The sequence below is a fragment of the Stegastes partitus genome, unplaced genomic scaffold (assembly GCF_000690725.1).
Source record: "Stegastes partitus isolate 25-593 unplaced genomic scaffold, Stegastes_partitus-1.0.2 Scaffold371, whole genome shotgun sequence".
NCBI classification, from domain to species: Eukaryota; Metazoa; Chordata; class Actinopteri; family Pomacentridae; genus Stegastes; species Stegastes partitus.
Genome location: NW_007578102.1, coordinates 500,253 through 517,316, shown reverse-complemented (window position 1 = coordinate 517,316; position 17,064 = coordinate 500,253). Strand labels below are relative to the sequence as shown.

The 17,064-nt window shown below is 39.0% G+C and overlaps 1 protein-coding gene across 2 annotated transcripts in view; it reads right to left on the bottom strand.

The window, feature by feature from the left end:
* LOC103359434 (low-density lipoprotein receptor-related protein 5) overlaps positions 1-17,064 on the bottom strand; it is a 68,649-nt gene that overhangs the window by 13,504 nt on the left and 38,081 nt on the right. For both annotated transcript variants that reach the window (XM_008284770.1, XM_008284769.1), the window contains 6 exons: positions 16,657-16,853; positions 16,221-16,352; positions 11,914-12,002; positions 11,607-11,825; positions 10,903-10,991; positions 10,457-10,628 (listed from right to left, as the gene is read on the bottom strand). In XM_008284770.1, the coding sequence (XP_008282992.1) occupies positions 10,457-10,628; positions 10,903-10,991; positions 11,607-11,825; positions 11,914-12,002; positions 16,221-16,352; positions 16,657-16,853 (898 nt within the window). The remainder of the gene's footprint in view (positions 1-10,456; positions 10,629-10,902; positions 10,992-11,606; positions 11,826-11,913; positions 12,003-16,220; positions 16,353-16,656; positions 16,854-17,064) is intronic.

Below are 17,064 nucleotides of genomic sequence, written 5' to 3'. Positions count from 1 at the left end.
TTTTTTTTTTCTCATGTGCTCATTGACACTTTGATTAATGAAACAGAAATCCAAACAGTTTAACTCCCAAACTGCCAACATATTAATTATACAGCACATGACTCATATGCATGACTGTGCTAGTCTGTGGTCAGAACATACACATTCATGACACAGATTCATCAATGCACAGTGTTGCTTACAAAAGCAAACAGAGAATATCGAGACACCCTGGGAGTGTTTACTTAAGCGAGTCAGACTCTCATAATGGAGTGCATTTCTCAGGATCATGCAACCTGAAACCAAGCAGTGTGCGGAAGACGATATACTTAAGTCACACAAAACAAGATTGGCCGGCAACTGAGTTTGGTTTCTATTTATGTATTTATTCATGCAGATGACATATGTTGTGAATTTGCACTATATCAATATAATTGAATTGAATTATGGTGACTGGAAATCTAGCTCCCTTTCTACCAGTAACTTTTTAATGCCAACAGTTATAATATCGAAAATTGTTTCAACAAATTCCTTTAACCAAGACTCAATTGACACAAACAGGATACTTCAAAGTCAAGCTGAACTCAGCCTGATCAACCTTTAGATTCAAGCTCTGCCCTGTATCATTATGAAACTGCACAATCAGTCAGATTGAAGTCTTGACCAAAGTTCACTGCTCAGTAGATTTACATTTTTAACATCAACGTTGAATCCATGCGTTATAAACTTAATGCCTCTTTATTTGTAATAATAAAAATGAACCTGTTAACACCTGACAAGCATGCAACAAGTAGAAACAGCAAGCAGACAAGAGGTCAGAACGTGAATCAACAGGAAGTCAATGCTCAAAATCAGCTGAATTAATAGAAATAAATGCAAGCTGGTTTTAAAACTCACAGCCAAATTCCTGATAACTCTTTTTCTTTTTAAAAAAAAATCTAATTTCTGTACCTTATGTCTTCGACATTTTCACTTAAAAATAGGTATCATTGGTATTGTGTTAATAAGGGCAATAAACAATTACAATAAAAGTTGAAAAAGTACAATCAATGAAGTCAGGAAACTGTATTTTGTTAAAGATTAATTATTAGGTAGTACATATAAAAATACAACACTTATCTGTATTTTTTTGTTTTTAAAGATTTCGTTATTAGCAATGCCATGTAAACCCACTTTGAATATTTTTAGCAGCTTGTATAAAAGTGGCTAACGTGATCATCTGTTGGGTGTCTCCTCCACATGGGACCCAGCAGAAACAAACACAGTAGCTGCTTTTGGTTGCTCACCACAATAGTGCTTAGATCAAACCACAACATTACCATTCTAATAGGATACATACGACCAGCCACAACACACACACACACACACACACACACACACAAAAAGATGTGGGCCAGAGGCTGAGCTCCCAGAGGACAGGAGACATGCAGCTACTGTCTGTGGTAACAGGGATGGAGGAATACACACTGCATAGAGTGACAGCGTGGAGCTGGACGGACAAACTGTGGGCGAGAGCTGCCTCGGTACTGTGGCACCTCTGAACAACTTGTAGGTCTCTAACCTGAGATTTACTGAAGCTTGTCAAAGCAGAGTTCAAAGTACAATCAGTCATTATGGTATGATGCCCACGGAAAAAGTCAAACTTCTGAAATGTATCTTTAACTATACATATCAAAACACTTGTTTTTAACACTAAATACACTTAGTTGTAAGTTCACTTGGTACGCCTAGCTAAGTGTCTGGTAATAAATCGTCCTTTCATTAAAGTTCTAATGTTTAACTGGTGTTGAAAATGTTTCAAATGAGGCGTTCATCCAACTTGATGATAATTTTGGAGGATGCACTTTATGGTGTTGTTTGGGCTGTTGAACTGCACTGCATCATACAGAGTGGTTTCTACTACTTAGGCCTGCCTTCAATGTTGAAAACAAAGTAATAGAACCTGTATTAGTGGAACACAGCACAATTCTATAGCACGAAAAACTACGCCTTTCAAAAAGACCATACAGTGGAAAAACTACGTCTCTAAAATCTAAGAAAAACTAAACATAATAAGCTGCATGAAAGGAGGATTTATTGCAGGACTGCTGTATCAGACTGCATACACAACCGTCTGATACTGTTAAGATGTTAACCTTATAAGCTGACAACTGACTACTGTAGGCAACACAAACACTGTATTGTGTAGGAAAATTTTGTTAGAAAAAATATACTTCAGCATTGATAGATTTGTATGTTTCTAAAGTCTCAAAACCAGTTCAGCGCCAAGGAAAATTCACGCCATAAATAGTACTGTCACATACAGTACATTACACATAACACATAGAGTGAATTACACCTCAGTTTGGGAACATTTGCAGTTGAAGGAAATATATCAGTTTAGTATATTCATCAAGGTTTTCAAGTTGAACCTATAAACAGACATCTTACTTTACTTGCTGCCTGTCAGAGATTTAGCCCTTACTTGGGTGTGTTGGTCTGTCCTTGGGTGCCTGTTCAATTATTACCATTGCCAATGTTTCAAATAAAGGTTATGTGGTTCACAAAGCCATCTTTAATTGTCTTTTATGGCCCCTACAAGTGATAAACCATCACGGCAACACAGGCCAAAGTCTACACAAACCATAGATATGAGCAGAACAACAAAAATGAAAGTTATACCAGCTCAGATGTTTCCCACGTCAACAAGGTCCCTAACCGGTGTTGAGGAATCAGGGCAGCCTGATAAGAAGTGTGCTACTTGAACAAGACATTCATGGACTAGGGCAGAGAATAAAGAACAGCTGGAATGCTATTATACAAGCAGTATATGCAATGTATGCAAACATGTGGAACCTAAGCTAACTATGAAACTACTTCTAGCTCAGTGTTCCAATGTCTGTAAATGCAAACTGCTATCACAACTAGAGCTTGACAAGGTACAACAAAGATGCTACAGCAAGGGGGAGCCAGTGGAAGGATAAACAGTATGTTCTTCACCGAACCATCCAAAGCATACTCTCAGCGGGAGCGTAATACGATGATGACCTGAACAGATCTACCCAGGGCTGGGCAGAACTGGAAAAGTACTTTGCATAACACCAATGCTCGGTAGCAATCTCAGATCCAGTGACCATCACAATAGCAGACATTCAGGAAAGAGTGTCAAGAATGAAGGGCTACACAGCACAACATGATCCACATCTTCTGGCAAAAGACACTAACTGCACTCCATGAACGCCTGGCAGCACAAATGAGCCAGCTGCTAATGGGGATGGCACCCATGCAGACTGGTCAGCACAAAGAGCAGATACCAGTTCTTAAGTGGAACAACCATAGGCCATCTCCTCACACTTTATCTGCCAGAAACCAGGGAGACACTGATTCATGTGTGATCTACAGCAATGACATTGGAATATCATTTGGACTGGACAAGTGTGGAATGAATTAAAAATTCAGGGCTATGTAGGAGGCAACTGGACTTTGTATTTGGAGGCATTTGCTGCAATGATGCCATACCTGACCAAAGCAAACAAGAAGGCCCTCAACTAAGTTTCTGCAGGTCTGTCCACAGAGTGTGTGAACAGAACTTGCAAAATGTAGAACAGTATAATGGGTATCACAAGAAATAACCAAGCCAGAGGAAAGTTATGTATCACATGGTCAGACCAATAATTCATCTCACATAACACCAGATGAGTCTTCAGTTTGAAAGATGATGAGGAAGAGTCCACTTTGACTCGTCCTCAAAGTCTTGCATCGTATATAAAGCATGATGTTGATGATGTGATGAGCTTGCAAAGCAACTTAAAGATTCAATGTTTTCAGACTACACAGCACACGAGCAAAAAACAAGGTGGAGAAAAGGAATCTCAGGGCAGAGTGTCCCTTTTGCATCATTAGCAACCAAAGACATTGCATCAGGTGACGTGGTCACTAATCTCAACACAAGGCAGTCAACCACGAGGCTGGATTTGGCTGCAACCAGATAAGGAACACATTCAGATGTCAGCTCTGCTTGACACATCAGCCTGGATGTAGGAAAAATGCAGGAAAACTCGATGATCTTGCTTCAGGATACATCTTAAGTTCACTGCTGCCTGTGGCTGAGATACAGCAGGCTGTTGTGTTCCAGCAGGACGATAGACTTTACACAGAAGATGCAAATTGTTCGTCTTCACTTAGATAATTCAATCAGTTAATAAAGACAGAACATATGTCTTGATTGAGTTTCTGAAAAAAACATTACCATGTTTGTGACATCTATTTTTTCATACATACAAATGAAATGAATTTCACTTGAACCAAAAGATAACTAAAAAAACCTAAAGTTACCAAACATGTCTTGATTTTATTTAAGGAGAAAAAAAGACACATTTCTGCAAATTTTTTGTTCTGTTTGAAATTAAAACTGACCTTATAAATCAAATCAAATTTCAGGGTGGTAATCACCCACAACTTTTATTTTTTTTTACTCCATAATTAACTGATCTAATATGGATGCCTGCTACTACCAAGCAACGCCCCCAAAAGTGAAAAAAAAAAATCTAGTTTGGCTACTCCGCCATTCACTGTGATTTCTATTTTATTTATGTAAAACTGTCAAACTTTCTTAATGCCATTGGTAAGCCATAGGTGTCCTAAGCATTGCAATTATATGTCACCCAGGCCTAATTAAACATATGTAAAAGTAAATCATGTAAGCAAAACTAACTACCTGAACTCAGCTAATCATGGGTTTTTTCTATGGTCTGCCTGCTACAGCTACAGTACAGCTTTGCCAATCAGAAGAACCAGGGCTTTTAGAGAGGGGGGCCTTAGCAAGGCACCACAAGAGGCTCCATAAAGGGCCGATAAAAAAGGATGTTTTGAAATGTGACTCATGCAAGGCTCTTCCAGTTGTGTCCCAGAATATAGAGCATGAATTGAGAATATGACCTCTTTAAGTGATGCATTCAAAACATTGAAGAGAAAGAAAAAATCAGAAAAAGTCCAGTTTGATTGAACATCTATGGTACAGTTGAACATAAAGTAAGATTTTTTCTTCCATGCCTCTCTCTTATGTATATGTTGTGATGTAATTCTCCATACCACATGTCCTGATGCAAGTAGTCATATGTTCGTCCTGTCATATAGTACCACTATATATACAGTTAGTACATTCCGGCATGAGAATGGTCTTTTTATTGCTCCTGTATGCTAACCACTAATCTGCTTATTTACTGTCATCCTAATGTTCTGTTTTTGTTGGCTGAATGTTGCAGCTGCTTCCTTGAGTTCAGTTTATAACATGCCGTACATCCGATTTTAAACTGAGCTCAAGGTAGCTGCCTCAAATTAAAATACTGCAAAATACAGAAAATTGTTAAAGTTTACTTTAATTTTAACAGTCTAACAGTACATTTTGGATAATACTGCATTCATCTGCTATACATTTTATACCGAGCAAGTGCATGTCTTGTACAGGCTAACATGGAGTAAGTGGTCATGAGCAAAAGTAAAACTTGCATGCCCTGTTGTGTTCATTAGTGTTTAACTTAACATCTTTTTTTTTCTCTGCAACTTGCAGTGTTTCTGTATTTGCTTGTGTTGTATTAGTGCTTTAAGCTATTTGTCAGTGGATTACCAACTTACAGACATATAAATACCTACAAAAATGACCTCTGTCCATCCTTCCCCTTTTCAGCTTGAGAAACTCTCATCCAGGCATTCATCATGTCCAGACTCGACTAATGCAACAGTCTTCATTACAGGACATCATTTAAAATACTCAAGAAACTTCAATACATCCAGAATTCTGCTGCCCGCCTGCTTACCCACTCACACACTTGTCACCACCCCATCCCCTAAATGTAGATGGTTAGGTTCCACCGCTAATACCACTAACCACTACCACATACGAGGGTACTTCTGCTGTAGCTCCAGGACAATGTGTTCATCCACGCAGCACAGGTAGCAGAAGCAGCCAAATGTGGCTTTGAACAAAGGCACTATGAACCTTACTCAGCCGACCTGGCATTGTCAGACTTCTGTTTCTCAAACTGAAATCCCACTTGTGTGGTCGCCATTTTCAGAGTGATGATGTCATCCATGAGGAGTATCTGGAGGCTCAAAGTGTGACCTTGCAAACCCTCCTGGAAGGGATAGTGAAGCGTAAACATCAGTGGAGCAACTTCATTGACCGAATTGGAAACTATGTTGAAATTGATCTCCTGTGTTTTCTGGTGATGTCAAGAACTGTTTGAAGAACCCAAGTACTGTTCGTGTCAGTTGGTGTTGTAGACTCTGTCAGTTTCGTTGCAGGAACAAGACACAAGAAGAAAAACTAACTATTGAATCTAGGTGAAGAACCTTAAGCAGGGGAAATTGCACTATATACACTTCGCTGCTTTCTGAGTTCACACACACACACACACACACAAACACACACACACATTTGCATAACTATCTTTGTGAGAACATTGATCAGCACGATGCCTTCCCTCGCCCCTTATCCTCAAATTAAACATCTCAGCCAAGTGCCTAACTGTTCACCCAAGCCTAACCTTTTCCTAATTCTACCCGTCAACCTAAAACCAATCCTTTACCCTCAAATTGGTCCAAATAAAGCCAAAATCGGTCCTTACAAAGATAGCATCCCATCACACACACACACACACACACACACACACACACACACACGTGCATTCACCCTATGGCTCAACAGTGTGACAGAATGCCGCGACACACAGTCAATCTGCATAATCACAACAAAGCAGCCATTTCATGTGTGTGTGCAGAGAGAGAAACACATCCGTCAAAGCGCTCTCACATACACACACTCTTCCTAAAAGGAGGGGGTCTGTGCGGTAACTTCAGAGGGGTTTTTTTTCCACCGATGAGGAGGTGGAGGGGGAGTCAGATTTCTTTAAAGAAGACTTGAAAACACTGAGCAAGGGAGACAGAGAGAAAGAGAAAGCGATAGAGAGACAGAGAGATGAGGATAAAGAAAGCATTCCTCCAGCGTTCTTGGAGAAAGTCTTCATTCTGCCTTAGTCTTTTAACATCCTCCTTTCACTCTTTTAAATGGTAAAATGTTGTGTGCTGTTCAGTGTTTACCTGTCTTACAGGCTAGCTTCACACATACACTCATGCTTCTGTCATTTAAGAGGACAGCATCATGAATTACCTCAAGTTCCTGCAACTATACTGGCTATAACTACGACTTGCCTAACCCTAAATCTAACATAAACCCCACCTTACTCTAATCAATTCTTCACACTAAAACTAAATGATTTACATTATGGGAACCTTATCTTTATCCATAAAAAGCAGACAGGTCCCCATACTGTGAATGTACAAAATGATTTAGGTCTCTGTCACAACAATACAAAGGCACAGCATCGTCTGAGGGAGAGGTGCAATCCAAATGTTCAAACAGAAAAAGAGAGTAAATGAGGGGTGTATTCTTGTAAATAATTCAATGGCTGGATTCATTCTTGTGTTTCTGTAATATCAAGCTCCTCAGGCTTGTTATGAATTATGCTATATGTTGAAACACTGACAAACCATTACTGACTTTCACGTTAGCAATTATTGGCTTAAACAGTTAATTAATACTTAAATTACCTGTGTTGTACAGTATGCTGGAGCCACATCTGAATGTAAGACTGTTATTGACTCTTTACTAAACAGCCTTTTACATCTTAGGTTTTTCCTGCATAGAGGAATTTTTGGTGTTGGCCACATAGTTTTTAAGAGCCCTTCAAATAGATTTTAGACAAAACTAAAGAAAAATATGAATGTTATGTTATGGTGGAGTAGATGCTCTGCTGAATTATATGCAGAGTTGGATGCAAATTTAAATCAGCCATTTTTTCCTCAGTTAGGAAAACCAAATAAATTCTGGCCAAACAAACTGACTGACCGGCTGCCTGCTCATGTGTTAATAAGCACAGCGTTATTATTACTGATAGAAACTAAAAAAATAAGACCAAAGTTTCAATAAACCTTAAATTATCATTTAACTCAAATATAATTTCATGTGCAAACTTGGCAAGTGGGACATGGCACAGTTGGCACCCAGCTTTAGCCCCAACACAAGTGTGAAATAACAAACGCTAAACAAAATCAGACTACACACTTGCACAAGAGATGCAGAGAGACGTGCAATGGAAATGTCTTTACCCCCAGCAGCAATTTCTTTTCAACAGGATAAAAACAAGGCTGAAACGTGAAAAAGCCCTTTGAGGTGGGTCTTTTCACCCTGACAGAGCCAGAAGAAGAGGGAGGGAGGGAGAGGCAGAACAGCTACCGCTTTTCAATTGGTAAGCATTCAGCCAGAAAGCTCAGGCATTCACCGTTTTGTATTAGTCTTTCCTCTGCCCCTCTTTACGGCTACGAAAATATGTTAACTTTAAAAAATATGGTAATTAACCAGGTGCCGTGACATTCACCAAATCATAGTGATTACATACAAAATCAGATAAAATCGAGGAAAAATGCTGCAAAAAAAAAAAATAGAAAGAAAACAAAAAACAATCAAAGACTAGTAACACACAGGAAGTGGAAAAAATCTGACATTAGGAAGAAAAAAGCAGAAGAGGAACATGTGAAATGCCGCAATGTTCAGAAGAATACAGACGTTTAGACGTGATATTGAGAGGGTGAAGGAGAACGGAAAACACTTTCTTAAAAAGACCTACAGACGTCTTGGTGAAAGGGGGATGGGCAGTCAAGTAACCACCCCCCAGCCCTGCCTCACTTCGTTGTCCTCTGTTCTCAGACTGGTGTGTGGCGCAAGGCTGGTCTGTGTTTTCATGTTGTCATGTTCTCGTCGCACAACTTCTGTGAGAAGGAGTGTGTTTTTTTCCAGAGCTAGTTTTTAACTGACCAAGTGGTGTGAAGCACTTGACAAGAGGTTCATATTGCAGACCGTTGGCTCATAAAGAATCCAAAGGCAACTTTGAATTGTTGGGTTCACTGTTAAAAATTTGTATGGTCTTCACCTTACTATGTAAAGCACTGTGAGATGACATTTGTTGTGAATATATATATATATATATATTGTGCTATATAAATAAAATGGAATTGAATATTGGTCTAAAGCCTCCATCTGGTAGATACATGACTTCTATTAACATTGAAACAAGTGAGTCTACAACCACAGTAACGGGTATTTAAGTAATTTGAGGATTCTTTATTTTATGGCAGCAACCTGATCTTTAAGAAACTTTTGCCCTCGTCTAGCTAAGGCTGTGGCTTCAGTGTTGCCTCTAAATAGTGATGGGAGAACACTTTTGATGGAACATTTGCACATAAGTGAGAACTGTGATCACATGAATTAGGGTATCAACGACGGATGTCTGATATCTGAGGCCAAGATTCTTAAATCATCAGGGGATCTATACCTATTCCCATCATTATGATTGTCTAGTTCCAAGTCTTCACCTCAGTGTGGCTATTGTTGCAGTTTTACTAAGATGTGCCAGCAGTTGAAGCACCTCATTACTACATTTTTCCAGTGAAAGTGTAAAGGAAAAACAAAGCAAGCATTTTGTTTAAAACCAAGATTGCAACTAAAATGATCAGTCAATTAATCAGTTAGTCAGTTCGCATTTACCAGATTATTCCATAACAAAATAGTTGCTAACTGCTGTACTAAACATGATCTTCCATACAAGTTTCGTTCAAACAGGAGATGTACCATTGTTAATCAGTACGTCATCTAAGGTCAGCTGAGTAATTTGTGCACCTCATTCGATGTCAGAGAGAAATTCAACTTTAGAATAACTGAACCAGAAATCTGTGACATGCAAAAATATCACAAAAGAGACGTGAAGATCTTCTGTGCTTGTGCTCTTAAAACGGAAGATTGTTGTCAGTTCAGACCCACACCAAACAATATGAAACACATGAAGCATAAATATGAAAAGACACTGAAGAAACAGAAAGATATAAATAATGTCTACTGTAAAACGTATTTGTCATTTTGAATAACATCATCAGTCTGGATGGTGCCAGAATGGACATTTGAGCCCATACATAATGTTTATATGCAATGTACTGAAAGCACTAAATTAGTCCAGTACTGTATTGTGTCAAATAGGCACTGAGGGCTTTTGCTGCTTTGTCCCATCAGATTGGCAGTAGTGATAACAAAGGTGAATATTCTGCAGTTTGATAACCAGCAAAGTAAAGTAGGAACAATGTGTCAGTGGACAAATCAGATCCCACCAAACGGACTATGTCTGGTATGACTTGTCTATTATCAGACCGGACAAAAATAAGACAAGCCAGACGACATTGGACCAGTAAACACCAGACCAGATGACAACAATCTAACAACAGTGTGCCAGTCTCTCCTGTCCAGCTTCACATTCCCTTGAATCAATGCAAACACACATCCATGCCGTAGTTTCTCCACATTCTATCTCTTCTTATTCTGATTTCACAGTTTCTGCCATATCTTTCAGCTAAGAAGAAGCTTAAAAGAACCATACAAAGATGGTGTACATACCTCAATCTTGTCTGTTTTAGCATCACCCCAGTATAGTTTTCCTGCTGCATAATCAATGGCCAGTCCATTGGGCCAGCCCAGAGAGCTGTTGAGCAGGACCAGCCTGTCCGTTCCATCCAGGTTGGCCCGCTCAATTTTGGGATGCTCACCCCAGTCAGTCCAGTACATAAAACTGAGAGAGATTGAGGCAACAAGAGAAGAGAAAGTTTAGTTTCATTTGCAGATAAATAGATAGAGTAGGAGTCTTTCCTTTTGGGTTTCTAAATAAAACAGACCAGCTCATTCAGCAGAGTTTAATGGTGTCAATATTCTGCGATTCATTAACGTCTCATGTTGTTGATGCTTGGTAAAGCCAGGTATTTTCCCTCTGTGGCGTCACCGCAAATAGTCATAGTCTCAAAAACTGATCAAATGCTGGATTTGATATTTACACACACAACACCTACCCATTAACGGGGTCGAGAACGATGGCTCTGGGTTCATCCAAGTTCTCAGAAATCAAAATCTTGCGAGAAGTTCCATTTAGTCTGGTAACCTGCAATAGCACAACAGTCCAATATTAAAATGCAGCACAACATAACACTGTTATATTCAGCCAACCCGTTTGTATTTTTTCTTTGGTTGTCTTTTATTCTGAGTTAGAATCATCCTAAGTCTGTTCCTGTAATTATACAGGGGTAAACCACTGAGGCCTGATTGAGACTACATTCACATTCATCGGGCAATATGAAATTACATCATGGGTAGGGATGCTCACACAGCACTTCATAAATTATAAATATGCACTACAAGTGACTAAACTATGTGGTTTTAATTTAAATATGACTAATCAATTTAATTAAAAAAGGAGCATGTACAATGTTTAACATGAATATTGCCATTTGATGTATTGCACCAGAGTTAGCTTTAAGCTAACTTCCACCCGCAGTTTCTTGGCTGGTCACACTGAAAACATCACAATACTAAAATGTCACAAAAAAGCTGGACTGTAACATACATGACACAGTGAAACACAACATTACACACACACTCTTAAAAGCACATCCGGACACACACACGGTATATCAAAAGTGAACAGCACTGAGACACACAATGGTTTTGTATAGACAGCTTCAAAAAATGAAGGTGTAAACTGAAGTTTTAGACATACCTCAATCCGGTCAGTGCCAGTGTCAGTCCAGTAGAGGTTTCTGGCCACCCAGTCCACAGCAATTCCATCTGGGTGGTTAATCTCTGTGGTAACCAGCATCATGGCATTGCTACCATCAATGTTGGATCGTCGGATGGCCCGAACCTCATCATCTGTCCAGTAGACATAACCTTCAACTGGATCATAGTCTATAGCTATGGCATGGCGAATGTCATCGACCTGCATGAGTAAAAAAAAAAAACAATGATGAATATTTGACACCCTGACAAGACAGGACTAATACGTCTGTGTATGGGTGTGTGTTTACCTGCAGTACTATGTCAGTGAAGTCTGGTAGGTCCAGCGAGATTCTCCTTAGGTCTGTCCTTCGAGCCAGCAACAAAACCTGCTCTGCTCCTAAATAAGACAGGAGAGTTGTAGTAATTGTTCATTAATGTTAGTTTTTACCAGCACCTATTGTATTTACAAAGTTCTCACTAAAGGGTTTGCGGCAGAGGTGATTTAGGTCTCAGGCTTTTCAGACTTTGGTGCATATGAACATCAACACTGGTTTGATTCAAACAATTTCGACTTTAAAATAACTCCTTTTACTGACATGACGTTATTTTGCCACAGTATATATAAATGTCTGCCTCTATGCTAAAGACTTTTACTATTATGTTGTCCTAAAACTTGGCAAAACGGACAAGCCCTGCATGATGTACCATTTATCAATTACTTCATCAGGTAGAAAGGTCACTGTCCATGCACTGCACCTTGCAAATTATAAATACAGTACACAGTATAAGCAATACCTCTTTGAGCTCAAGTCAATGACAACCATAAATTATAAGCCTCAGAAAACGTGGTCTATTTTGTACAATTATTAGGCAGCTTTTACAGGGATAACTTCATAAGCCGAACCCTGTAAACCAACAGCTTGATAAATTAAGTCTGGGATCAAATAATCCTATTGTGTTTACATTGTGGTTGAAGAAAAGGTTGGGTTTTGGTTTTGTCAGTTTGTAAGTTGAGGATAAAATATCTTGACATGTATAATGTTGTGTTCAAAAATAGGCAGAGTCAGTAAAATATTTACAGAAACCCCTGGGGGTATAATCATTATAAACATTTGTAAAGGTCTTTCCCATTAATTTTAATTAAAAAAATAAAAATAAAAATCCACCTGTGACACACTGTTAGAAACACTGGCAGTAAAACCAAAAAATATCAATTATATTCAGTTCACCCAGGTGTTATCAATGCTAGAAAAAAAGGTGACTCTACATACTAAACATGTTTTACTACTTACAATTTCAGCTTTTTTCCATATTTGTCACTTCTCTATTCTGTGTAAACACAGTGCAGTTCAGCTGAAAAGTCTCAGATGATTCACTAAAGGCTTCACAGTGGTGCAGAGCAGCTACGATTTCCTTTTTCTCTTTACAGAATCTGGTGCAAAGTGTTTATTTTTGGCAAACTCATAAATCACAGATTCTTGCTCTGAAAACTGGCAATGTTTTTTAGAAAACATGCCTTTCGAACCCACAGGCAAGTTTTGAGTTTTCAGAGTTTTCAGCCATTATTAATACACAAAATTACAAAATAATTAAAACACAATTTTAATTTTTTTTTTTAGTTTTAGTATTCACTTCGGCAATCCCTGAAACAACATCTCAGACCTCTGTCCAGAAGAGTGCAGTTAAGATCCTGTGCAAAACCCTTAAGATCCCAGGTCTCTGGCAGAAGACCTGGGCTCAGATGGGCAAAGGGCAAATTTTGTTACATATAACAAAATATGTATAAAATATATGTAGTGCACAGACACACAAACACACACACACACACACGCACACACTAGAATTGTGTGTTTTTGAGTAGAATACAATCATAAATTTCCCTAATATTTGTGATTCTCGTTTTCTATATATTATTAGAAAGAGTCATTCAAAACATCACACTAATAAATGTATCGTTGCAAGTTAGACCACACCTGCCTCATAAAATAGATGTGCGAAAAGTTCATTTGGTTTACATGCATATTTCCATGACGACTTCTTTCAACATGCTATATTCCATGTGAGTGATATACGGTAGGGAGGTGTAATCGTATCTCTCCTGCATGTCTAAGACTCGTCTGCTGTTCAACCAGAATGGTCCCAATAATATTTTTTTCTCTCATTGGGAAAATTGTACATTTTTCCAAAGCTTGTGTCAATAACATACACTGTAGATGTCAAGGCATCATCAAGCAGATCCAAGTCTGAGTAGTTGGCATCTGGATTAGAGCCAAACCCCAAAGTCCCATATCAATCTGTCGGTGATGAAAAAGATTTAAAGCCTCAGCCAAGCTCTACGATTATCACTTTTCTTGCCTCCTTCTTACTCTATCCAGTCTGGAAACAAAGGGCTCTGCTGTCCTGAGGGATCCCCCACTGTGTTTGGCTGTTGGTTGATTTGAGAGGAACCAAACTCACCCCATGGGAGACAATTAACAGTTTTTTCTTTGTATCTCATACCTCTGACTCTGAAGAGCTCACACTGAATGCAGTTCAAAGTGCCCCTTCCTATTCTCCTATCTACCTTATCCTGCTATCTCATCTTTGTTTTACATTTTAAAACAACTCACACTAATCTCCAGAAAAAGCAGTGACAATCCAGAAGAAACAACACTGACATTTCATAAAATCTACATTTTGTAAAATCTTCAAAGACAATAAATCACCTGTAACTAAACTATAGTGTTTCCCCTATCCTACCTTGTAGAAGAAGAGGGACAGGGAACCAAAGGGAAAAAAAGGAAATACTACTAATCATCTATATTTTAAAATTGTTATTTATCTACTTCACATGTGCTCATTTCATTTCAGCTCAGTGTGAGAACCTATACTGCATTTTGCTGTCAATTATGGTTGCACTAGTCTCTGCTCTTTGTTTCGCAATGCAGGGAGTGGAACAGAGGAGAGGCAGGTGAAAAAACTATTTCACCTTCAGTACACCCAGAGGGAACACTAAATTGTCTGCTCTCCAACAGTATTGCATTCAGTTCAGAATTTCATAATGTCAATTATTTAAAACACTGACAAACGGCTCAACTACAAAAATACATAGTTTTACAAATTGGGCCAATTTTTATCTAGTATTTGTTCAAGCAACACTTTCACAACCAAACAAAGTCTGGCATCTCAGTCTTGGTATCAATCAGATTTGAGACTGAGAGTTGTCCCAAAGTTACTAAATGGCTGCAGCAAGGTTGGATAAATCAAGGAAAAGAATGAAAAGAAAGAAGGGAAAGCATCTGTGATTCCACTCTTCTCTTCGCTTGACTTCATTTTGAGACACTCAAAGACCCCTGACAAACAGTTTCACACACACACACACACACACACACACACACACACACACACGGTCTACTGCCAGCACAATAACAAACGCCTTCAATTTAACCAGCCAAGCAAAACAAATTAGAAGCATGGACAAAAAGACAGACACACACACACGTACACACACACACACACACACACACCGAGAGAGAGAGTCACACAACAGCAGACTGACACAATAGAGCATTGTTGTTTTTATTGTCAACAGTGGCTAAGTGATTGGTTGGCATGCTTCATTCAAATTTAATACAATCACATAACACAGGCTAACAGACACAGACAAACTCTAACACAGTGTTGTGTTTTTGCAGAATAAGGCTCTATTGTTTTAGCATCGTGGGAATCAACATGGCGGCTGGTCCGTTAGTGTTCCACTGTGCTACCAGAGAGATCCCTTTTGCTTGTTTTACTGCTGATATACCCTAAGATATATCAATTCATCCTGTGGCAAAATAAACAATGTAAAAAAAACTCTATATACAACTAGGGCTGGGCTGAAATAGAACGGATCAGTTACCATGTTGTAAACCAACTGGGTTGACGAGTTTGACAAAAAATCCTCAATGATAGTCAACTTGCTAACTTTCTTCAGCTATTATATAAAATAATCCATCATATATTTTATATTAGTGGGCCCAGGTTGCTGTTACACTGTACTGAAACAGAAGAATTTGCAGGGATCCACTAGGGTGCATGTGACACAAATTTCTTTATCAGAGGTGTATGCAAGACTTTGCACAGACGTGCATGCACCGACACTTTTTTTTTGACAGCAACAAATTGCGCACTAACTGAAAAATCAGAATGGATCATCTGGATTTTATTCAAAGCGTGAATGCACAGAATACATCTTATGTGCATGTAAGGAACATGTCCAGACCCTAAGCAGACTAGAAAGTAGTAAAATAAGAGCAACTGCACTTCCGTAGTGTTCACAGCTGTATGTGAGCACATCCACCAGATACAACCAGGCCTTCAGTTGGCTCTGTGTAACAGTTCTTGGTAACTATGTCATTTTACTCAGCAGCATCAGTAAAACTCTCACAAGAGAGGTAGCAACTATCCAAGACGCACTCCTGACTGTGGTAGCCGCGGATGCCCAAAGTATGCAAAACAATAAAATCCAAGTAATATGATGTAGTTCATGAAGCACTGACTAACAACACTGGTTCTGAAAAAAACAGTTAGCTTTGCACAGGATTACCAGTGGCTGTTTAGTTTGTGGTCATGCTAGTGTAAATAGGATCCTTACCTGGCTTGCATGTCTTTCCATCTGGTTTGAGCTGGACTCCAGTGGGGCAGGCACAGCTGTAGAAAGGATGGACTGGAGAGAGTAGGCAGAGATGACTACAGCCTCCATTATTGTTACTACAGGGAGTCTGGACTGCCATGACACCAACAAAAAGTGCAGACAAAAAGAGAAAAAGGAAGAATTTTGCTGTTAGAAATGGCATGGCTATTCAAAGCAACTGTGCTGTAAACAATGTGGCAGAACCATAAACAACATCTGAAATGCTCTACTTTATGTTGTGTTCTGTAAAGCTAAATTATCTAGCAGTCAATACAGATGGCTGACACTACTCATTGCAGTTGGATTAGCTCAAGATAATAGGTTGCCAATGTACTGAGGTGTTAGTGATGCATTTCTACTGTACTGTACATAGACATAGGTAAAAGATTTTCCTTACTATAAGGCTGTCGGTAGGGCTCCAGAACCTGGATGTCCATAGGAGAATAAATCCCACTGAGAATCTCTCTGGTTTTGTCTCCGCTGTGTTTGTTACAGGCGTGGATGGAGCGGGTTTGCCAATCGGTCCAGTATAATGTCTCCTCAGACAGTGTTAGTGCAAAAGGATGGGTCAGCGTGCCCTCCACCACCGTTTCACTGCAGGATGAAATGAAAGCATGTTCAGAATGAGTGGTGTTGTAGTCTGTCAAGAGAACTTCAAAGTATTTCTACAAAATGGGTTAAATTAAAAACTAGTGTAAGACAAGATTAATGCTAAGTCGTTTTACATGTTAATGTGTCATGGAAAAGTAATATCAATTCTTCAGCAGACTGAGTCCTTTACTATATAAATACACAAAACCCGTTC